Source organism: Apodemus sylvaticus, chromosome 5 (assembly GCF_947179515.1).
Source record: "Apodemus sylvaticus chromosome 5, mApoSyl1.1, whole genome shotgun sequence".
Taxonomy (NCBI): Eukaryota; Metazoa; Chordata; class Mammalia; order Rodentia; family Muridae; genus Apodemus; species Apodemus sylvaticus.
Window position 1 is genome coordinate 68457681 of NC_067476.1, and position 24669 is coordinate 68482349.

At 38.8% G+C, this 24669-nt stretch overlaps 1 protein-coding gene and 2 pseudogenes across 1 annotated transcript; all 3 read right to left on the bottom strand.

The window, feature by feature from the left end:
• Nucleotides 1–12838: 12838 nt before the first annotated feature.
• LOC127684822 (striatin-3-like) lies at nucleotides 12839–16325 on the bottom strand (annotated as a pseudogene).
• A 3365-nt stretch (nucleotides 16326–19690) lies between these two features.
• LOC127684823 (tumor protein p63-regulated gene 1-like protein) lies at nucleotides 19691–21040 on the bottom strand (annotated as a pseudogene).
• Nucleotides 21041–23340: 2300 nt separating this feature from the next.
• LOC127685564 (olfactory receptor 5W2-like) lies at nucleotides 23341–24279 on the bottom strand. Its single transcript, XM_052182870.1, has one exon. The coding sequence runs from the start codon at nucleotides 24277–24279 to the stop codon at nucleotides 23341–23343; it is 939 nt and encodes a 312-aa protein (XP_052038830.1).
• Nucleotides 24280–24669: the final 390 nt, after the last annotated feature.

Consider the following 24669-nt stretch of genomic DNA (forward strand, 5'->3'; position numbering starts at 1 on the left):
ATCAAGATTCTATGAAAAACTCAGAGTTTTAAAAGTGAGACCCCTATTCCTAACCAAAAGAACAGCTAATATTTTTTCACTGTTTCTCAGCAAAATTTCTGTTAATTAGTTTATGATAAGCAACAAATAATTCCTAAATACTTTTATTTCGAGATATGTTTGTTGGCCATCATACTTGTATAATATTTGAAGGGGGTGTCACTTGAAACCAAAAGAAAAATCTTATAGTCATTCAATGTAAAAGGCTAAAAAAATGGTGTAATTAACATGAAGTCACACATATATATGCATAGCTGAAGATATTGGGTATTTCATAGTAGATACACTGAAAAAAATATGAGGCTTAATTAAGAGTCATGAGATATATGTCCTTCTGTTTATATGCAATTATGTGAAGTTTCATGATTTTTCCAAGTGTTTGCGATTTAGAAAACATGAAAATTAGAACTTAGGCATGTGTCTTTATAGGAGAATTTGACTATATATAAAGAGAGTTAAAATTTAAAATTTATTATTTTAATAGACTATTTCCATAATCTTTATCTTAAGAAAGTTTTAGAAAAAGGTAATCAAAATGCAGATAAAGAGTACACAGTCCTTGAAATCACCCATATATGTATATACAAATTGAAATCATTTCAGCACTTGGGAGGCAGAGGTAGGGGGATTTCTGAGTTTGAGGCCGGCGTGGTCTACAGTGTGAGATCAAGTACAGCCAGCGCTACATAGAGAAAGCCTGTCTTGAAATAAACCAAAAAAAAAAAAATTGAAATGATCTTTTAATAATCTATTAAAATTAGTAAAATATGGTTTAATAGATAGTAATAAGATATTCAATCTTCATTATTGAAGATAAAATAGTATTTTAATTAGATTTTAGACATGCTGATCCAAGTAGGATACAAACGTTCATTAATCTGAAAACTATATAAATCTTTTCAGAAAACGTAAGTTTTAATCTTATTTTTTGGATTAGGAATCTTAGGAGTTTACCTGAGAAGATTGATTTTCCTTAGCAGAAAGGGGAAGGCAGCATTTTACTATATCATGTCCCACTTGGGATTTATATCCCTGCAGCCCTTCCCCTTAGGATTTGTTGTTATAAAAACATGTTATTACTTTTTTTTCAAGGCTTTTTGCTCTCCTGTGACTACATGACATTCCTCCTTAAAGATGGAACTATATTTTCTTACTATTATCATTAACTTGGTATGTCAAAATAAAAATTTGAAATTAAATTTATTTTGGAAAATATGTAAAACATGTTGTTGAAAGGCAAGCACTAGCCTGAAACACATTGAGGTAGTGGTGTAGTGTTTCTTTATTTTTTTAAGGTTTATTTATTTATTTTATTTTTATGTATATTAATACACTGTAGCTGACAATAGACACATCAGAAGAGGGTATCAGATCCTATTACAGATAATTTTAAGCCACCATGTGATTGCTGGGAATTGAACTCAGGACCTCTGGAGGGTCAGTCAGCGCTCTTAACCTCTGAGCCATCCCTTTAGCCCATCATGTAGTGTTTGTAACGCTAGAAAAACTTTAACTTGGTGAGAATACAAAACACAAATCTGGTTTGTGTGTGTGTAATGGATATGCCACAACATAAATCAAATTACTGTAGCAGACAGTTCATCAACTAAGAAATTTTCCAGTTGAGACTGCAATCTTCAATGTCCATGTCTATGAGAAACTGTACTGAGTAATATGAGATTGATAGTACCATTCCTGGAATGGGTCTGGGATGGATTGATAAGCTAGCTGATCATGAGACTGAGTGAGTCAGTAAGTTGCATGCTTCTGTGGTTGCTGATACAGTTTTTATTTGGGTTCCAGTTCTGAATTCCATTGATTATGGACCATGACCTTGAAGTACAAGGTGACAAAATCCCTTTACTCCTACACATTGCTTCCTTCAGATAGAGTGCTTAAACACAACAACATAGAAAATCTCAGACATAAGTTGGTAACTTCCTTATACTTAACTCAATAGAAGTGGCTCTAAAAAGATATGTTAAGGATTCAGTAGGAAGTTGAAAGAGTTACGTAAGGCTTTTGTCATCAAGAGAAATGTGTGATAAGTCCCATACACTCGACATGTAGCTGCAAGCATTGGTGTTTGGCCTATTGGATTTTGGCCTTGCTGTGTTTGTTCATTTCTTCTTTCTTTTTTTTTTTATATTTATTTATTTATTATAAGTAAGTACACTGTAGCTGTCTTCAGACACTCCAGAAGAGGGAGTTAGATTTCATTAGAGATGGTTGTGAGCCACCATGTGGTTGCTGGGATTTGAACTCTGAACCTTCAGAAGAGCAGTCAGTGCTCTTAACCGATGAGCCATCTCTCCAGCCATTTTCTTTATTTTCTTTCCCTTTCTTTTCTTTTCTCTTCTCTTCTCTTTTCTTTTTCCTTTTCTTCTTATCTTTCCTTCCTTCTAGTCTTCTAGTCTGTCTGAAGACAGTTACAGTGTACTTACAGATAGAGTGAGCAGATGTCCTAATTTCCCAGCAACCACATGATGGCTCACAATCATCTGTACAATCTACAGTGTACTCATACACATTAAATAAATAAATAAGTAAGTAAATAAATAAATAAATAAATATTTGAAGAATATCCCATAATGTGTTTTTCTTTTTCTTCTTGGTTTTTTCTTTTTCAGACAGGGTTTCTCTGTGTAGCCCTGGCTGCCTTGGAGCTCACTCTGTAGACCAGGCTAGCCTCGAATTCAGAAATCTGCCTGCCTCTGCCTCCCAAGTGCTGGGATTAAAGGCGTGTGCCACCAGCTGGTTTTTTTTTTTTTTTTTTTTTTTTTTTTTTTTTTTTTTTTTTTTAAGACAGGATTTCTCTGTATAGCCCTGGAACTCACTCTGTAGACCAGGCTGGTCTCGAACTCAGAAATATACCTGCCTGCTTCTGCCTTCCAAATGCTAGGTTTCCAAGTGCTGGGATTAAAGGCATGCAGCACCAACGCCTGGCTTTGTTTTGTTTTTTTCTCTTTCTTTTCTTTTTTCCAGACAGGATTTCTCTGTGTAGCCCTGGCTGTCCTGGAGCTCACTCTGTAGACCAGGTTAGCCTCGAACTCAGAAATCCACTGCCTCTGCCTCCCAAGTGTTGGGATTAAAGGCGTGTGCCACTGGCTGGTTTGTTTTTTTTAAGACAGGATTTCTCTGTGTAGTCCTGGCAGTCCTGGAACTCACTCTGTAGACCAGGCTGGCCTTGAACTCAGAAATCTGCCTGCCTCTGCCTCCCAAGTGCTGGGTTTAAAGGCATGTGTCACCACTTCCCAGCTGTGAATCATCTTTCATCTTAGTCATAAGGGCAATCATCTAATGTAAATCATGGATAAAAACTATATGAGCAAGCAAATAGCTCTTAATCAGCTTCTAAACTATCAGAGAACAAAATCTGTATGGAAATATGTTTCTTGAGTTAATATGCAAGTCTGGCTTTCAAAAAATCAGCAATGTTGACAAGGATGCCCTGTTGCATATCTAAAGATGTCCTCACCTATACTGAACCATGGTTTGGCCTAGCTACCTTGGAAGGAATCAACTTTTCAAGTTAGAGTCCTTGACTTCTAAGGAACAAAGTACTTTCCACTTCCTGAGAGATTGACATACTTCCTCAGGCAGTGGAACATTCAGGGTGTTTTATGTTTCTCTGTACCTTGGAAGTCAAAGAAGCATAGAAGTTGGACAGGACAATCAGTTTTAGATACTAATCTTGAGTACTATGTATAGTTTGCAAATATCACTGAATCCTGGCAATTATAACTGTATTGATCCTGCCAATCTCCATTATATTATTTCTGATAAAGGTATAAAAAATGTCTAATTGCTCTTAATAACATTGCCACAGCTTATATTTTACTGTGAAGCCTCCAACTGTCCTGTTTTCATTTCTGTCCCTCATATCAGATGACCTTGACCAGACAAGTCAGGGCAGACACTAACATTAGAAGAAATGAACAGGGGCTGGAGAGATGGCTCAGCGTTTAAGAGCACTGACTGACTGACTGCTCTTCCGAAGGTCCTGAGTTCAAATCCCAGCAACCACATGGTGGCTCACAACCATCCATAACAAAATCTGGCACCCTCTTCTGTAGTGTCTGAAGACAGCTACAGTGTACTAACATATAGTAAATTAATAAGTCAATAAAAAAACTCTTAAAAAAAAGAAGAAATGAACAATTTTAGGCAGAGTGTCTGGAAACTGTCAAAATTTTATGGGCTACTTACCTATTTCACTTTTAGATTTGCAGATGTTCAAAGTAGCTTAAGAACCAAGAACAGAGTCCTCATAAAGGGCATGGTTACATGGACTGTAATGGATGTCAAGTCTCTCAGTAGCTTCTCTTCCCTTCCCTGTCTACTTTGTCTGAGTGATAAGATGCACTTGTTAACTCATAAATAATCATCTTGCGAATGCCTTGTAACACAAATTTGTGTCAGATATTTTTTCAGTGTGATTATGTAAATGTCCTTTGCTTAAGGACTGACTGTGCAATTCATATTATAAACAACTGAAATGTAGAAAGAAAATATCAATTATATGCTAAAGTAATGATTATGTCTATCTAAATATACAAACAAATGATTCTCACTTATAATATTTACAGCAGTAAAAAGCGCTTATTCATTCATAACTCCTGAACTGCTTAAAGATTCTTTTGAAATCTATGTGAGACTAATATAAGAAATTAATGATGACTCTCCCCAATGGGCTTTGGTGGCACACACCTTTAATCCCAGCACTTGGGAGGCAGAGGCAGGCAGATTTCTGAATTTGAGGCCAACCTGGTCCACAGAGTGAGTTGCAGGACAGCCAGGGCTATACAGAGAAACCCTGTCTCAAAAAACAAAAAACAAACAAACAAACAAAAAAGACTCTCCCCATATCCAGCAGATATGGCTATGGCAGATCATCAAAAATCTTTCACACAAATTTATTTTTATTTTTTGGGTGTCATTCAGCTTTCTCTCTCTCTCTCTCTCTTTCCCTCTCTCTCTCTCTCTCTCTCTCTCTCTCTCTCTCTCTCTCTCTCTCTCTCTCTCTCTCTCTCTTTGGTTTTTTTCAAGACAGGGTTTTTCTGTGTAACCCTGGCTGTCCTGGAAATCACTCTATAGACCAGGCTGGCCTTGAACTCAGAGATTTGACTGCCTCTGCCTCCCAAGTGCTGGGATTACAGGCGTGCACCACTACGCCTGGCTTGCTCTCTCTTAATCTTTTTTTTTTTTTTTTTTTTTTTTTTTTTTTTTTTTTTTTTTTTTTTTGGTTTTTTGAGACAGAGTTTCTCTGTGTAGCCCTGGCTGTCCTGGAATTCACTCTGTAGAGCAGGCTGGCCTCGAACTCAGAAATCCACCTGCCTCTGCCTCCCAAGTGCTGAGATTACAGGCGTGCGCCACCACCGCCCGGCTGCTCTCTCTTAATCTTATGTGCACTATGATTAGTGTCTGATCTAAATGTACCATGTATCATGCCAAGCATATAGACTGTTCAGATTAATAAGTTGAACTCAATAGTTGTCTTAGTCAGGGTTTTTATTCCTGCACAAACATCATGTCCAAGAAGCAAGTTGGGAAGGAAAGGGTTTATTCAGCTTATAGTTCCAGATTGCTGTTTATCACCAAAGGAGCTCAGGACTGGAACTCAAGCAGGTCAGGAAGCAGGAGCTGGTGCAGAGGCCAAGGAGGGATGTTCCTTACTGGCTTGCTTTCCATAGCTTGCTCAGCCTGCTCTCTTATAGAACCCAAGAATACCAGCGCAGGGATGGTACCACCCACAAGGGGCTAATTGAGAAAATGCCTCACAGTTGGATCTCATGGAGGAACTTCCCCAACTGAAGCGCCTTTCTCTGTGATAACTCCAGCCTGTGTCAAGTTGACACACAAAACCAGCCAGTGCAATTGACCCCTTGTCAACTTGACACACAAAGACATCATTATTAAGCCTCAACCATTACTTTCTTATTCATTCCCAAGATCTAAATTACTTTAAAAGTCCCACAATTTTTACATATTAAAAGTTCAATCACTTTAAAATGTCTAATATCTTTAAAATTCAGAATCTTTTAAAAATTCAAAGTCTCTTAACTGTGGGCGCCATTAAAATACTTTCTTCCTTCAAGAGAGAAAGCTATCAGGGCACAGTCACAACCAAAAGCAAAACTCAAACTCCAATGGTTCAATATCTGGGATCCCACTCACGATCTTCTGGGCTCATCCAAGGGCTTGGGGCACTTCTCCAGCTCTGCCCTTTGTAGCACACAGCTTGTCTTCTAGGCTTCAGCTGCCTGTACTCCACTACTGCTGCTGTTCTTGGTGGTCATCACATGGTACTGGCATCTCCAAAACACTGCTATCTTCCACTATAATTAGGCTTCACCAATAGCCTCTCATAGGCTTTCTTTGTGGTGACAAGCCTCTGCTCCTATGCATGACCCCTTCATGTCCTGGCCCATCAATTGCACTGAGGCTGCACCTTTACCAATGGCCTTCCATGCCCTCTCACTGTGCCAAGAGCCTTAGCTGCTCTTCATGACCCCTTCATGCCTTCAAAACCAGTACCATCTAGGTGACTCTTACATAATACCAAGTCCTGCCACAGCACAAAATACAACTGTGGCTATCTCTGGAACACAGCTTCTGTGCTCACAGAAAACACTTCCCAGAAGATTTCACCTCAGTGATGCTGGTCTCTTCTTAATCACTGTTAATTTCTTAGCTCCAGCTAACCAGCATCAATAGTCTCAGTAACACAAAGCTTTGCTTTAGTGGTTCTGGTATCTTGTTAATCACAGCTGATTCTTCAGCCCTAGCTAACCAAAACCACAGAATCTTCACAATCAAACATGGCCCTGATAGGAGTCTTTAATCTTCCCTCTGAAATTTCACAAGCCAGGCCTCCATTTTCTGCAATGTTCTCAACATTATCATCCAAGCTCCTACAGAACATTTCACAGAGCTCTTAACACCGAATGGATCATCTAGCCCAAAGTTCCAAAGACCTTCCATAGTCCTCCCCAAAACATGGTCAGGTTGTCACAGGAATACCCCACTACGCTGGTACCAATTTGTTTTAGTCAGGGTTTCTATTCCTGCACAAACATCATGACCAAGAAGCAAGTTGTAGAGGAAAGGGTTTATTCAGCTTACGGTTCCAAATTGCTGTTTATCACCAAAGGAGGTCAGGACTGGAACTCAAGCAGGTCAGGAAGCAGGAGCTGATGCAGAGGCCATGGAGGGATGTTTCTTATTGGCTTGCTTCCCCTGGCTTGCTCAGCCTGCTCTCTTATAGAACCCAAGACTACCAGCCCAGGGATGGCACCACCCACAAGGGGCCCTCCCCACTTGATCACTAATTGAGAAAATGCCTCACAGTTGGATCTCATGGAGGCACTTCCCCAACTGAAGCTCCTTTCTCTGGGATCACTCTAGCCTGTGTCAAGTTGACACACAAAACCAGTCAGTACAATAGTAGTTACATATAATCATCAAATGATATTTAAAAAGAAGGGTGTGATTCAGAAAAACTGAAAATAGAAAGAAGCTATGAACATTTAAGTAGATTTCTCACTTACTATGACAAAGCCTCTGAGGTTGTGGTCCACAGTATCGTGCAACCATCAGACTGAAGAGTCAACTCGTCAAGCTTCAGTTAAAGTCATAGAGTCCCTTAAATAAATGCAAGGGGCAAATTTTCAACATTATTTGCTCATTCATCTTAAAAATTGTGAATCAACTCAAAGTATTTTAAGATATTAATGGCTTTTAATTTTCCTTTTCTTTTGATCACATTTTGTACATAACAAAATAGGATGATGTAGCATAAATTAATGTTTAAATGCAATGAAATTCAAATGTCCTTTAAGAAGGATAAAAGCTAATCAGTGATCTGTTTACCAATTTTAATTTATTATCAACTAACTTTCACCACATTTTATATAATCTTTGACATAACTGAAACAGTTTGTAACCATGTTCGTTTTTTTAACTTTTTGAATTGTTATTACAAAATATTACATACTAGTAAACCCCAGAAGACAAAAGCAGGCAATAATTGTAGTTAAGTGTGATGAGTACTTATAGCACTCACTCTTGATCATAGTTATTTTGGACCTTTATTTCACTTTAGTGGTAGAAAGAGAGAGGGAGTTATTAGGCCCTATATGGTAAGGTCTGCAATCCAATTTCTGTAGGCTCTGACTTATGGATTTATCATTGTCCAAAGACCATGCATTATATTAATACTTTGATCATCACACTTTATTGAAAAAATATTCCATATGTATTCAAGTCACTATTTTTGTCTCCCCATCATCACAAATCCTTTCCACTTCTCTACCCAACCAACTCCATGCCCTTTCTTTCTTTCTCCTTAGAAAATAAGGAAACAAACATAAAATGACCAAGTAAAATACCCAAAGTACACAACTAGTATTTAAACACTCGAGTAAAAACATGACAACTCTGGCCATAGTTCACAATTCAGGAAAAAAAAAAAAAAAGATAAAGGATTTGACTAAGAAGTTATTTCACCAATCTTAGTTTATCTAAATGACAAAAGCCTTTTAAGTAATTTCTGTCATCTCATAATCTGCCACATGGAAAAATAAAGCAGAGGAGCGTCAGGTTTTCAATTCTGAAATAATTTCATGCAGATTTTTTTTTTTTTTTTTTTTTTGGTTTTTTTTCAAGACACGGTTTCTCTGTGTAGCTCTGGCTGTTCTGGGACTCACTCTAAAACAGGCTGGCCTCGAAACTCAGAAATCTACCTGCCTCTGCCTCCCCATTAAAGGCATGCATCACCACTGCCCAGCCTCATGCAGAATTTTTGACACTGGAACAGCCAAATTGAAAGTGCTCAGGAAAATTCAGTTCCTGTGATTGTGGTTAACAACAAAAAGAGTGTTTACATGGCTTTCAAACTCAGGTCCATATCCTAATATATCAAGGTTTTTCAAAATCCAATCATGAGAAATATGGGTGAATAATATAGGAAAAAGACAAACATAGGGCATACTGATTGGCAAGATGCTATCTCTCAGTAACTTAATTATTAGCATACTTTAGGTTTGTATCCACAACCATGTTTTGTACTTTTTTCAAAGGCTAAAGTGTCTAATTGTGTATATAGAATATTCCATACGCAAGTTGGATTATCTTAACAATGGTTAATGTCATTCCTAAATTTCATATTATACAGAATTTTGTTTTGTTTTTCTTTTGGTGTCTCATTCTATTCCCTACATATGGCTTTGAAGCTTTTATAGTTAGGATGATCCAGTATTTGAATATATACATATACATATATATATGTATATATTTGCATGCAGTGTATATATATATATATATGTATATATTTGCATGCAGTATATATATATGTATATATATATACTGACATTGCATGTAGCTATTTAAGAAATAGATGCAAATTAATTAATGTTTAAAGAAGTAATTGAAGACAATTATTTAGCTAGGCTGAGTGAGGAAAGCAAAAATAATTAGAAGAAAACAGGGGAAATTATGGAAGAATTGAGAGTTCTAACACTCAGGTACACAATGACAGAATATGGTACTTGTGATAACCAACATGGTTCATCATCTAAATGTGTCACTATTTATTGATAATTCTGATTGTAAGAATCACTACATAGACATCTTCTCTCCTATGAAAATCCCTTGTGTAATAGAAGCTGAGAATCTAGCTTCATGGAAGATGTCATCTGAAAACCACACTAGACGATTTGCTCTGTAATTGAGTTAACAGGCTTGAAGACTGAGACTGCCATGAAATCTTGTAGAACATGCTCCAGGAATAGACATGCATACTAATACTCCTCAAACTATTCCACAAGACAGAAAAGAAAGGAAAACTACCTAATTCATTCTATGACACTTCAATCACTCTGATATATAAACCACACAAAGAACCAACAATGAAAGAGAATTTCAGGTCTACTTCACTTATGAATATTGATGGAAAGATACTCAATAAAATTCTCCAAACACGACCCAAGACCACATGAAAACCATCACTCATCAATGTCAAGTAGGCTTTGTTCCAGGGAAACTGGGATGGTTCAATATAGAAAAATCCATCAGCGTAATACACTATATAATCAAACTCAAGGAAAAAAGTCATATGAACATCTCATTAGATACTGAAAAAGTATTTAACAAACTGCAACACCCCTTCAGATTAAAAGTCTTAGAAAGACCAGGAATTCATGGTACATACCTAAACATAATGAAAGCAATAGATAGCAAATCAACAACCAACACCAAATCAAGTTAGAAGCAACCCCATTAAAATCAAGTACAAAACAAGGCTGCCCACTCTATCCCTATTTTCTCAATAAAGTACTTGAAGTTCTAGTTAGACCAGTCAGACAAGCAAAGGAGATCGAGGAAGTACACATTGGAAATAAGGAAATCAAAGTATCAATGTTTGTGGATGTTTTGATAGTAAACATATATCCACCCAAAATTCCACCATAGCTGATAATCAATTTTAGTGAAGTGGTGGTATATAAAACTAACTCAGTAGCCTTCTGTTATAAAAATGATAAACAGACTGAGAAACAAATTAGGGACAGAACACCTTTCACAAGAGCCACAAATAATATAAAATATCTTGTTGTAAATCTTCCCCAGCAACTGAAAGTCCTGTTTGACAAGATCTTCAGGTCCCTGAAGAAAGAAGTCAAAGAAGATTTCAGAAGATAGAACGATCTCCCCTGCTCATGGATTGGTAGGATTAACGTAGTGAAAATCACCATTTTACAAAATAGCAATCTATAGATTTAAAGCAATGTCCATCAAAATTCCAGAAAAATCTTCACAGACATGGAAAGAGCAATTCTGAACTTCATATGAAAAAAAAAAACAACAACAACAAAAATCTCAGGATAGCAAAAATGATTCTTAACAATAAAATATCTTTTGGGGGCAACACCACCCTGACCTCAAATTGTCCTAAAAAGCAATAGTGATAAAGACCAAATGGTATTAGTAGAAGCCTATCAATGAAATAAATAGAATCAAATACACAGAAATAAACCTGCACACCTATGGTCATTTGATTTTTGACAAAGAAGCAAAAAATCATACAGTGGAAAAAGAAAGTATCTTTAATAAATGGTGCTGGTCTAACTGGTAGTCTGCCTATAGAAGAATTAAAATAGATTCATATTTATCAACTTCCGTAAAGCTTGAGTGGACCAAGGACTTCAACCTAAAACTAGATACACTGAATATAATAGAGGAGAAGATAGAAAAGACTAAAACGTTGGCACAGGGCAATATATCCTGAACAGAAAACAATAATGGCTTCGGCTATAAGAACAACAATTGATAACATAAAATTGAAAAGCTTCTGTAAGCCAAAGGACACCATTAATAGGACAAATAGGGCAACTTACAGATTGGGAAAAAAATCTTCACTCACATTACATCAGATAGAGAGTTAATATCTAAAATATATATATTAAAAATGCAAGAAGTTAACTTCCCAAAATCCATATTAAAACCTGGGGTACAGAGCTAAACAGAGAATTCTCAACAGAAATCATGGATGGCCAAGAAGTACTTAATGAAGTGTTCAACATGCTTAGTCTTCAGGGAAATCCAAGTCAAAAAAGACCCTAAGATTCCACCTTATACCAACTAGAATGGCTAACATCAAAAGCTCAAAGGACTGCATATGCTGGCAAGAATGTGGAGAAAGAGAAAAACATCTCCATTACTGGTGGGATGGCAAAGTGGTCCAACCACTCTGGAAATCAACCAGTCAGGTCCTTAGAAAACTGGAAATAGTTCTACTTGAAGACCTAGCTATACCACTCCTAGTAATATAACCAAAAGATTCTTAACCATACAACAAGGACAAGTGGTCTACTTTGTTTTTAGCAGTCTTATTTGTAACACTCAGAAGCAGGAAACAACTTAGATGAGCCTCAACTGAAGAATGGATACAGAAATTGTGTTTCATTTACATAATGGACTACATAAGGATAATGTGAATTTTTCAGACAAATGGATGGAACTAGAAAATATCATCCAAAGTGAGGTAACCCAGACCCAAAATTATGTGTGTGGTATACTGAAGTGGATATTAGCCAAAAAGTATACAGAATACCCACAAAACAACTCACAGACCATGAGAAATTAACAAGCAGGCAGGTCCAAGTGGAGATGCTTCAATCCCACTTAAAAGGGGAATCAATACAATCAGGGAGGCAGAGAGAGGGAGGATCCTGGGTGGCAAATGGGAGGAGGAGGGGTAAAGAGAAACAGAATCAGGTTGGGGGTGGTGGTGGGAGGAGAGAAGCCGAAAGGACCAGGAGAATGGATGGAAATATACAGCCTGGGGGTTTGGGAGGTGAGGTGGAAGGATCCTCTTGAACAGCCCAGAAACGTAGGACATTAGAGATTTTCCTGACTCTACATGAGTGACCTTAGGCAAAATTCCCAACAGCGGGGAGAGAGAAGAGTCCACATCCAGCATATAAACAGGCCCCAAGTAGAGGGATAGTATGCCAAAACACAGGCAAAATTTCTGACCCATATTTGTTCCTGTGTAAAAGAATTGAGGGAAGAAAAATGAGAAGAGACTGAAGGAAAGGCTATCCCACAGAATACAGTTAATTATAGATAAACTAATAAACCTGACATTAGGATGTGATTCCCAATTTCTGCCTGCCCCCAATAGCTTTCACCAGGCAGATCACATGTAGTGTCGTATCAGTAAACTCCATGATGGCAGTGATGCAGACCCCCTTTCTGACCAAGCAAATCTTTGTTTTCCACGAAGTGAGTCTATGTTGGTTCACACAAATACTTTGGCAAGAGCATCGGCTCTTGCACTGGCAATATATGCCTTTGATGAATGGAAAGCAACATCATAAATTGACTCATCCAATTTCTTCCTATGAGCTATTTAAATTTGTACACATGTCTTACTGTCCAAATTCCATAATCTAATGGAGCAGTCATGGCTTTCAGACATCAAACAGATTCCATTGGGATCTACTGCTAAACGTGTAACAGCATCCAAATGAGCTACCATAGAATGGATCATTTTACCCATTTTATTGTCAAAAAACTTGATGTGTCTGTCTTCATGAGCAGTTATTTGTAACAGGAAGTGTAGGGTGACTTACTACTCTGATAATGTGATTACAACTAGATTGGAAACCAGAATCTACCTGTGAGGAAAGAAAGCATCACTAATGACTGTGATGTTTCTAAATCATAAACGACCTCACTACCAGTGTTGAAAGAGGTAACCATATGAGCTGGGTCACAGCCTATAAAGTCAACCAATGTAGGTGTTCCATGTTCTTTGACTCCATTGTAAGTGCAAATACATGGCAATTTTTCTTGTGGATTCCATAAGCTAAGGGTGCCATCTGCTGAACAAGAGAGTAACTGATTTTTTTATGCCACTATAGGCAAGACCCAAGACTACGTCTGTATGAGCAACTAAAGTGCCAGCTAGAGCATTTGACTCATATGTGTCATAGGGATCCACATTAGGAGTGGGCATATTCCACTATTGAATGGTTGCATCAATACCACCACTAAAACACTGTTCTCCATTAGAACTAATAGCTAATGATAGGACAGGGCCAATGTGGGTCCTAAGTGTGCAGATAGGTTCTACATCTAAAGAGGTACTCTTTTTGTCAGGAACTGTCTTTTGCAAGTTCCAAAGTTTCAGGGTGTGGTCCTCAGAGGCAGTGACAAGCACAGGTTCTACAGGATGAAAAGCTAATGCTCTCACTCCATCAAAATGACTACATAGTGTATATTTGGGGTTCCAAGTCTTTCGAAAGGCATCTCTGTTGGCAGGCAAATCATAACTATAGTCTGCATCATTTGTTACCTTCACGTCTGCAAGATCTCCAAGGCCCAGTACACTTAACAAGACATCATCAGAACCCATAATAAATGACTTGCCTCCTCCAAATGGAAGTGTTATTGGTTCAGTCTTCACCCCTTTCTTCCTCTTTTGCTCCTTCTGGTACTGTTCCTTCAGCTTACTTATTAGCCCCTGGTCTACATTACAAATCTCAGCAGTGGGGAAGAGATCATCTTTATCCCACTCTGTACCATCCCCTGAACTCCGTGCTTCATCAGCCCCTTCACCATCTTCCACAGTTACTAAAAAGTCCAATTCTTTCAGGGCTTCCTCAGTATCAGGATCATCAGTTAAGTCAGCAGCTAAACCTTCATTACCTATTTTGTGCTTATGAACCCGAAGCTTGTCTTGTCCTTCTGGGATGCCCTCTGTCTTAGTCAGGGTTTCTATTCCTGCACAAACATCATGACCAAGAAACAAGTTGGGGAGGAAAGGGTTTATTGAGCTGACACTTCCTCGTTGCAGTTCATCACTAAAGGAAGTCAGGACTGGAACTCAAGCAGATCAGGAAGCAGGAGCTGATGCAGAGGCCATAGAGGGATGTTTCTTACTGGCTTGCTTCCCCTGGCTTGCTCAACCTGCTCTTATAGATTCCAAGAACACCAGCCCAAAGGTGGTACCACCCACAAGGTGCCCTTCCCACTTGATCACTAATTGAGAAAATGCCCCACAGCTGGAGCTCATGGAGGCACTTCCCCAACTGAAGCTCCTTTCTCTGTGATAATTCCAGCCTGTGTCAAGTTGACACAAGAAACTAGCCAGCACACCCTCTATTATGTCACTTTCTTCATCATCACTGTCATCAGCATTTTCTAAGAAATTGAATGTCTCAAGAACATTACCAGGGGGCCTTTTGATTTCTTGTCATTTTTCCTTAGGAGATTCACCACCATTCAAGATCTGTTCTAAATTCTTTGATTCTACAGATCCGTTTGGCTCTGAATTAGACAGTCCATGTAATGACCTTACCTGTTGAGATTGTACATCTAATATTGTATCTGTGTATCCTACTTCCTGAAGATACTGTCTTAATAGTTGTCTGCCTTGCTTCCATGTTAGCTGGCTATTCTGGGGTGCTGGAAGAGCCTCCACATCTTTGGTTTCCTCTGATTCAAAGGTGGGCATTTTCAAATCACTTTGGTTCAGTTCTGTGCCATATTTTAATTTGTGATACTTTGCCCTTTCTTGTTTTAATGCATACTCTAACATCTTTATTCTTCTCACTAAATCCTTCAAATTCTCTTGACCTTTCCTTTCTCCTTGTAAAAATGCAATCCTTGATAAGACCTCTGGGGATGCAGACAACCAAGCTGTGGGCTACCACCTGCACCTAAGACCAGGGAGAGCAGTGGTTCCTCTGTAGGCCAGCCAGGCACAGGTACTCTGCCCTGTGGAGAAGGCGGAGTCACCATCTTTGTCCCCAGCCAGAGGAGACAGGCGACCCCAGGTACTGGGCTATCCCTAGTATCTGACCTCTGGGGACACAGACAACTGAGCTTCGGGGCTGCCGCCTGCACCTTGGACCTGGGAGAGAAGCAGTTCCTCACCTCACACCAGTCAGAATAGCTAAGGTTAAAAATTCAGGAGACAGCAGGTGTTGGCTAGGATGTGGAGAAAGGGGAACACTCCTCCACTGCTGGTGGGATTTCAAGATGGTAAAACCACTCTGGACATCAGTCTGGCAGTTCCTCAGAAAACTGAATGTAACACTTCTGGAGGACCCTGCTATACCGCTCCTGGGCATATACCCAGAGGATTCCCCAGCTTGCAATAAGGACACATGCTCCACTATGTTCATAGCAGCCTTATTTATAATAGCCAGAAGCTGGAAAGAACCCAGATGTCCCTCAATGGAGGAATGGATACAGAAAATGTGTTATATTTACACAATGGAATACTACTCAGCAATTAAAAACAATGAATTCATGAAATTTGTAGGCAAATAGTTGGAACTGGAAAATATCATCCTAAGTGAGGTAACCCAATCACAAAAGAATACACATGGAATGCAGTCACTGATAAGTGGATATTAACTAGCCCAGAAGCTATGAATAACCAAGGCACAATTAGCATATCAAATGACTTCCATGAAGAAGTAAGGAGAGGGTCCTGATCCTGGAAAGGCTTGATCCAGCATTGTAGGGGAGTACCAGGACAGAGGGTGGGGGCTGGGGGGTTGGGGGTTGGGGGACTGGGGGGCTGGGGGGCTGGGGGTTGGGGGTGTGTGGGTGTGTGTGGGGTGTGGGTGTGGGGGGACCCCACCTTCTACCCCATGCTCCTGGTGGAAGGCTCAGGTTCTCCTCCCTTCCCCCACCCCCCACCCCCCTATCCCCCTCCCTGCTGCGCCAGGAGGGGCTGCCATCCCCTGGCTGCCTCTGGCCAGCTCCTCCATTGTGTGTGGGATCCAGAAATATCATTTTCTTTAAAGCAAATGTATTATGCTATTTTGATGTAAGAAATATGATAATTCCTTTAAACTATTATATTTCTGTCTGCAGATTAGCAGTGTGCATATGTTATAATTTACATTCCTTTAATTGAAAAAAAAATGATGGTTTTCCATGCTATTTCTTAGTCTTTTTATATCATTGAGAATTCTGTTAAGAATCGGTCCTTGTGTGTGTGTGTGTGTGTGTGTGTTTCCGTTTGTTTTTTCGAGACAGGGTTTCTCTGTGTAGTCCTGTCTGTCCAGGAACTCACTCTGTAGACCAGGCTGGCCTCGAACTCAGAAATCTGCCTGCCTCTGCCTTCCAAGTGCTGGGATTACAGGTGTGCACCACCACTGCCCAGCGACTCAGTCCATTTTTAATTGGTTCCTGACATTTTCTTTTCCTTCCTTCCTTCCTTCCTTCCTTCCTTCCTTCCTTCCTTCCTTCCTTCCTTCCTTCCTTCTTCTTTTCTCTCTCTCTCTCTCTAGATATTCTAGATATTAATCCTCTGTTATGTACAGTAGACAAAATTTTCTTCCACTCTGTGACTCTTCACATCACTTTAATGGCTGTTTCCATGCAATAGATTTGAGATTTCTATGATTTGGTTTTTGGATTCAAATTTTTATCAATTTAGCCCCAATTCCTGTACAAATACTGTCTTCTTCAAAAGATTCTTTCATCAAAAGATTCTTTTTATATCTATAATTTACAAGGCACTGACTTTATTTTTTATAGCAATTTAAGCATTTCAGATTTGCAATTTATATCTGTGATCACTTTGGGATCTATTTTGTACAGAATCATAGACACAAGTCTAATTTCATTCTTCTGCAGGTAGTCAGCCAATTTTTCAGTGCTGTTTGTTAAAGATACTATCTTTTCTCCAGTTTATTTATTTATTTATTTTTGTCTTCCTTTTCCAGTTATCAAACGCTAATTCCGAGTAGTCCTGTTTAGGTATGCTATTTTATTCCATTGGTCTACATTTGTATTTTTGCCAGCAACATACTGTTCTGGCAAAAATTGGCAACATACTGTTATTATCGCACTGTAAAATATACTGAAGTATGGACTAGTAATATCACAATGAGAAAGTGTAAGTTTGTGTCTTATAATGTATTAAAGATCAATTAAATTGTGAAACCTCATCTAAATTTTAGAGTGCATGATAACACCCCAAAATACTTTCTAGTTGTCGAGAGAGATGGCTCAGGGTACAAGAATGCATAATGTTCTTGAAAGTTCAGTTTGTAGGTCTTACATCGTATGTCTCATTCCCTATTAGTGCCAGCTCTATGGGATAAACATTATCTTTTGAACTCAAAGGACACTTTTATTGTCTCCCTCTAAGATAATTAAAAGCAAAATAATTCCTTTGAATTATTTTCTGGCTTGAAAATTTGGGTCAAAGTGACTATTACTACTGTTAAAACACTAATTTGTAGACGAGTTGTCCATAAACATTAACTTTAATACTAACCAACTAGTACTACAAAAACAATGAGAGGAATGGATTGTGAGACTGAAGAGACATAACTCCTTTATGATGTACAGTCAATAGCAAATATTTCCTGAAGTACGTAGATTCTTCTCAAACTACAGTTATTATTGTTTTGTATTATTAAATGTGTCATCAAAGCTCCAATTTTAGGATAGTGCCACAAAACATAGCAATAAATAAGGTGCTGTGGGAATAATTACCTACATTCTTGCAGCTGAAAGGAGTTGAGATATAATCCAAAAGAACAGATCCTAGAAACAGTTCAGTGCAAGGTGTCATGTGGCTGTAGGGAGAGCTAAGATGCAGGCTATACTTAGTTCTAACACAGAGAAAAGACAGAGTCAAGTACAGTAGGAATATCTCAGCTCTTCAGGCAGAGATCCACAAGCTGGATTGGAGATAGAATATGCAGGTAGATATTGGCTAGGTAGCTGATCAGGCTCTATGAAATACAGAAGGTACAGCCAGGAAAGGATACTACCTTAATGGGTTATAATCATCAACATTTTCCTGTCTCATTGTACCAACAGGTTCTTCCTTGACACATAGTTCACTATGATTGCACAGAGTTAGTTCTGTTGATCATGTGGTGGTGATTTTTTTTCTACTTCTTTATCTCTTTTTCAGGTTTTAGCTAGAAATACATACATTTATATACATAAATTCTGTTAATTAAATTTAGTATATACAGATTTTATTTCAGTCATTCCTTTCTTTTTTCCTTTTCTTTTTTCTTTCTTTCTTTTTGTTTTTTTTTTGGGGGGGGGAGTTAAATATCTTTACTAGAACAAAAGTACAGGCTGAAGACAGGTGCATCTGAGGTCACCCTTTCTCTTGGACAGGCTGTGGCATTCTGGCAAATCCATTTAACTTATAGCTAGAGGTATAAAGAGACAGACCAGCCTCTACCGTGCAATTGCAAGGCTAGAGCTACAGTGGCAAGCTGTGTGTGCCTGGCGAGTCCAAGTTCAGCAATGCTCAGAGAGCTCCAGGAAGCTTGTCTGTTTATAGGCATGCACCTTTAAAACCCAACTTTTCAGTCCCTTTTAAACGAAGACAGGATGATAGAAACCTACTACCATGACTTTCAGAAGGGGCTGGCTTATGTTATAAGAGTGACTTTTTGGGCTTAGGGAAATTGCAATATTAACAGAACTTGAATTAATTAATGAAGTATGATTATTATTTTTTATTTTTTTAAATTTTATTTATTTATTTATTTATTTGGTTTTTTATTGATTTTTGGTTTTTTAGAGACAGGGTTTCTCTGCCAGCCTCTGCCTCCCAGAGTGCTGGAATTATAGGCGTGTGCCACCACTGCCCAGCCATAAAGTATGATTATAAGTCAAACATATTTACAGAAAGGCATGTTCACTCAGAGCTGCTAGGCAGACTATTTTTCTTTGTGATCTGTCTGCTGGCTGCTAATGTATTTAATTTTTTTAAAAAAATGGGCTGAATTTTAAAATACAGCACTTGACAGGGAGAGTTAGTATATGTGTATGTGCAGAAGACTCTCACTGCACTCAGTTTTATTCAACAGTCTACACAGCACGAGTGGAGGGGTACACTGTGCTCCACATGCTAGAAGAAGAACATGGAGTTACAAAAGGAACACAGTGGTATAGGGGCTGCTGAATCTGCCTTTGTAAGATCTTGTTGGCAAGAAGTCCAATATCCAACTTAATATACATAATCTACTTGACTATTCTAACCAGACACATAACAAGACAATTCCCTAGCTCCCTCCAGCCAGTGGGTAGCATGAGGTGGCACAAGGAGTTCCCATCTCTCTGGTTTCTCTGGGCGCAGCTGTCTAGAAGCCTATCTTGCTCCGGTTATGGAGTAGCCCAGCTTGTCCTCATTGTTAATGACGGACATGAGTGCCAGGTAGGTCTCGATGAGGAGGGGGCACTCTAGCACCAGCACGATATTCGTTTGCCCTGGACTTTCCTTCTGGGCTTTCTTGGCAGCTTGGATTAGGAGAGACTTGAAGCTTTCAAATGGCACCAAGACTCCATTCTAGCCATCCGGTGTTCTATGAAGGTGGCATAGGGCATGTTTGTAGACCAGGGATTCCATCTGTTCTCTTGATGAAAGAAGGGCAGCTCTGCTGGTCTCACTGAATGTGACCTTCAAAGCCTTCTTGTTCTTCTTTTTTTTTTTTTTTTTGGATTTGGTTTTTTTTCAAGACAGGGTTTCTCTGTAGCCATGGCTGTCTTGGAACTCACTCTGTAGACCAGGCTGGCCTCGAACTCAGAAATCCACCTGCCTCTGACTCCCAGAGTGCTGGGATTACAGACGTGCGCCACCACCGGGCAGCCTTCTTGTTCTTTGAGAGACTTGGAGGAAACTGAAATTCTCCACAGGAGATGGTGTTTCACCGCTCTGAGTGACACCCTAACCACCTGCTGGCACTGAGGCTGATGAAGTAATATTTGCAGATAAGCAATGATTAGTTGGGGATCTATCCCAACCCAGAGGACAGTCAACAGGGTTCCTGGAGGTATCTAAAAGAAAGGTGATGGGACAGAGACATAAAAGAGAGACCAACAGCAAGTCTTATCCCGATCAAGCTGTCAAATTTTCATTTTTACACAAGTCAATATAAAGGGAAGCTTATAAGGTTTGGGAGGGGTAAAGGGGGAACAATCTCAGGGGGCTGACATCATTTCTAAGAAACAGTTTTTCATAATTTCTGGGTAAGGCTAGTTATTGTTGCTGGAATTTTGGCATGATAAAGGGGGGTCATGAGGAGGTAAAGTGGAAAGGGGTTGCTATAGTAACTTACCAACAGATGAACTTCAAAAGGAGGGAGTTTTGTGATTTACGTAGGAATAGTTCCTGGCATGGAGATCTAAGTGAGAATGACTCCTGGTATAGAGGTCTCCTGGCATTGAGAGCCAGGTGGGGGGATGGCTCCTGGTATGGAGAGTTCTTGGCATTGAGATGTAAGTGAGTATGGCTCCTGGCAGGGATCAGCACCAGACACTCCTTGTTGTTTCAATGGTCCACCTCGGTTAGCAGCCACATGCTCTGGATCTCGGCTGTCTTCCACCAGCCCTACTAGGGCTCTAATCTCCTCCATCTGCCTGCCCGGGCCCTCATCCTCGAAGACTGCTAGCAGTGCCATGGGACTTGTGACCAGTCCACCGTTTCCTGCAGCTGCAGCATTGCGCTGCTACCGGCAATCAGCCCCTTTTTGTTTTTCTTCAAGTGAAAATTAAAAGCCAGCCATAAATATGACTTTTTCACCATCCGCACAAGGGTCAGAAAATATTGTGCAAGAAATAGTGAAAAGAATGAGAGATATTAGCTGGAAGAGAGAAGTTGTGTGTGAGTGAAATGTCATCACCTGGACAATAACCACAATCACCATAACCACCAAAATGACCATCCAAAACAGTTAGAAATGACTGCACTCAGCCTGCACAGGAATGGACACTGATCAGATAGGCAAGGGTCATAAGGATTCATAGAGACCTACTTCTCAAAGCAGATCTGTTTCTTCTGAGTAGATTAATAGACAGTGAAATCCTTTCCTTCACTTATATACCTACTGCTGACCCTCCAGATTCAGATAGCCTAAATCCTACTGTTTACCCAGATGACCCTGATGAATCCAAATGAAGCAAAGAAAGAAAATATCAGTCTGGGAAAGAGACAGTTGTGTAGATGGAAAATAGTTGACAGAGATACAACAAATCAAAGAATGTAGGACAGAGAGAACAAACCAAATCTATTGAAGACCTGTATATAGTTATCAAATAATTAATTTAATATAAAAATACAACAAAACCACTGGGTTTCAACAACTGATAAAGGTAATAAATCAGTTACTTTAAAAGAAATCATAAAATTATATCTGAATGACAAAAATGTAATTTTAATTTTTAATTCATTTTAAAGATATATCTATTTTTATTATATATATATATGCATTTTTATTGAATATTTGTGTGTAAAATTTCAGGTGCCTATGGAGCTCAGAAAAGGGCATCAAATACCCAGTAACTATAGATATAGATGTTTGTAATCCAAAATGTTAGTGCCAAAAATAAAACTGGTAAGAGTATAACAAAATGTTTTCAGTGTGAACAAAACAAGGGAACTCCAGAGATGAAAGGTAGAAGCTTAGATGCAAGAAAACCTGGCGTTGCTGTTGGTTGTGTGTAGTTTTAAAAATGAATGCACACTAAACAAATTTGGCACCATCATTGGCACCCACCCTGATGGTTCCAGAAGCTAGTTTGTTGCCAAGTCACTAGCATCCCCTGTGGCTAGCATCCCTGTAGAATGATAACATCAGAGACTTGTAATATAACAGACAGATTTATAACAATAAATCTTCAACCCCAAAATGTCCAGACAAAGAACACAAAACTCAGTTGACATAAATACAAGCTGCACACCTAGATTAGGCATATGTACCCCCTACTGCCTATTGCCCATGTATGAAATCCTTAGTTACTTGAGGCTTCTCCAGACCACGTGGGTCAGCTCCATCTTCTCCTTCTAGTTCCATCTTGTCTTTCTCTCTGTCTCTGTCTATTTTCCTCCACCTCTCTCTCTGTCTCTTCACTAAAACTTTTCAGCTCCACATTTCCCTTCCACTGCCCAATCTCAGGCTCTAGCCTTATCTGTGCAATTAAGATTTTATATGACCTCACCTGAGTATCAACAACCTTCTGAGAGAGCAGGAAATAATAAGCAGCAATGCACAATAGCTGATCCTGGGAACTTTACTGATGCAAGTAAGACAACTGAATAGAAACTGATACCAAGCTACCCTTTACCCAGTCATTTCTAGGCCAAACACAAAAGAAATATTTAACTCAAGATAAAATATACAATAATGAAATGAAAAGAAAGTTTTGTTAACATTTATAATTAACCACAATATATTACTTTTAAATGTATACACCCTTATTTATTCAGTAGCTGTCTTTTAATGGGAGCCCTTTATCCAAAGATAATAATAACAAACTAAATGACATAACAATAATAGCAATACAGGGTAAGAGTCTAAAGCAGGTATCTGTTGTTTGCTTGTGTTTATTCATTTAGATGCTAATTATTGACTGAAATATTCTGGACATAAATTGGATGACCTTAATATACTTGATTATTGCAAAATAACAAAGAACTTATTTTTACTGTCCAACATTAACTTTGAAATTATTAACTTTATTTATGGACCCTTTTATTGAAATTAGAGGAAAAGTTGAGGGATTTTAGATGTGAAGCATTTGCTGAGCTATGGAAAAGGTGTTAAGGGCCGTCTCTTCAAAACTCTAAAACTGGATTCTTTATTGTTCATTAGTTTAGAATGAAGAATAAGAAGGAAGGGTTGTTTCATTATACCCAATTATCAGTAGGAAATATTTTAAAACTTGTACACAAGGGAATCTATGTTAATACACTTAAACACGGTCTCAGAATATTCTATTCATTTTGTCATGTGACATAGAATTTCACCCAGGCCACAAGTTAATATTGATTGCCTTCTTCAGAGCCCCCTTCACATCCTGATTTCTTAAACTGTAGATCAGTGGGTTTAACATAGGAGTCACAACTGTGTAGAAAACAGAGGCCATTTTGTCTGTGTCCATGGAGTAACTTGAGCTGGGTCGGAAATACATGAAAAGCAGAGTTCCATGAAAAATGGCCACAGCCATGAGGTGGGAGGCACATGTGGAAAATGCTTTGCGTCTGCCCTCAGCAGAGTTCATCCTGCAGATGGTAGCAATGATGTAGCAGTAGGACAGAAGGACACTGACAATGCTGCACCCTAGCAGGAAGGTACTAAACGTGAACAGCAGTATTTCATTGATGGATGTATCTGAGCAGGAGAGTGCCAGCAAAGGTGGAATGTCACAGAGAAAGTGATTGATGACATTTGAATTGCAGAAGGACAATCGGAATGTACAGGATGTGTGGATTGCTGAGTCCACCAAGCCTACTGCATAGGTAACAGCCACAAGCTGGATGCAGACCTTCTTGGACATTGCAATTGTATAGAGCAGGGGTTTGCAGATGGCGACATAACGATCATAGGCCATGACAGCTAGCATGAGACATTCTACATCTGCAAAGGCCACGAAAAAATACATTTGAACAGCACATAAATTGTAGGCAATCCTCTTCTCTTTAGATAAGAAATCAGCCAGCATCTTGGGAGAAACAGTGGAGGAGTAGCAGATGTCACAGAAGGACAGATTGCTCAGGAAGTAGTACATAGGTGTATGAAGCCTGATGTCCAGTTTAATCAATATGACCATCCCTAGATTAGCAATTATAGTTAAGCCATAAACAAGGAAGAACAAAGCAAAAAGGCCCTGTTGCACATCCTGTCTGCAAGAAAGTCCTAACAAGACAAAATCAGTAAAAACAGTGAAGTTTTCAAACTTCATTCTTTGGATCTGGATATACCCTGGATTTCAATAAAGAAAGAAAAAATGAGAGTTATAATTTTTCTGTGTTCATAGTCAGACTTTTAGTCTTTGCTTTTGACAGAGGAAAAATTGATGAACTCACCAGTGCATGAATTAAACTATTAGAAATTTATTTGACTCACTGACCATTAGTGGGAAAATTAGAGCATTTCTTGTAGCTGCATAGCTCCCTTTAGAATATGGAGTACATTTTCATGCAAATTTATCCACTCAATATGCAAACAACCATGAGAATAGTGCCTCACCCTTTTATAGGTTAGGAAGTGGATAGTTTCAGAAAAACAGGCCATGTTCCTTCTTTCAGCTTATGAAGAAAACTGGCATCTTCAGATAAGAGTTGTTATATTT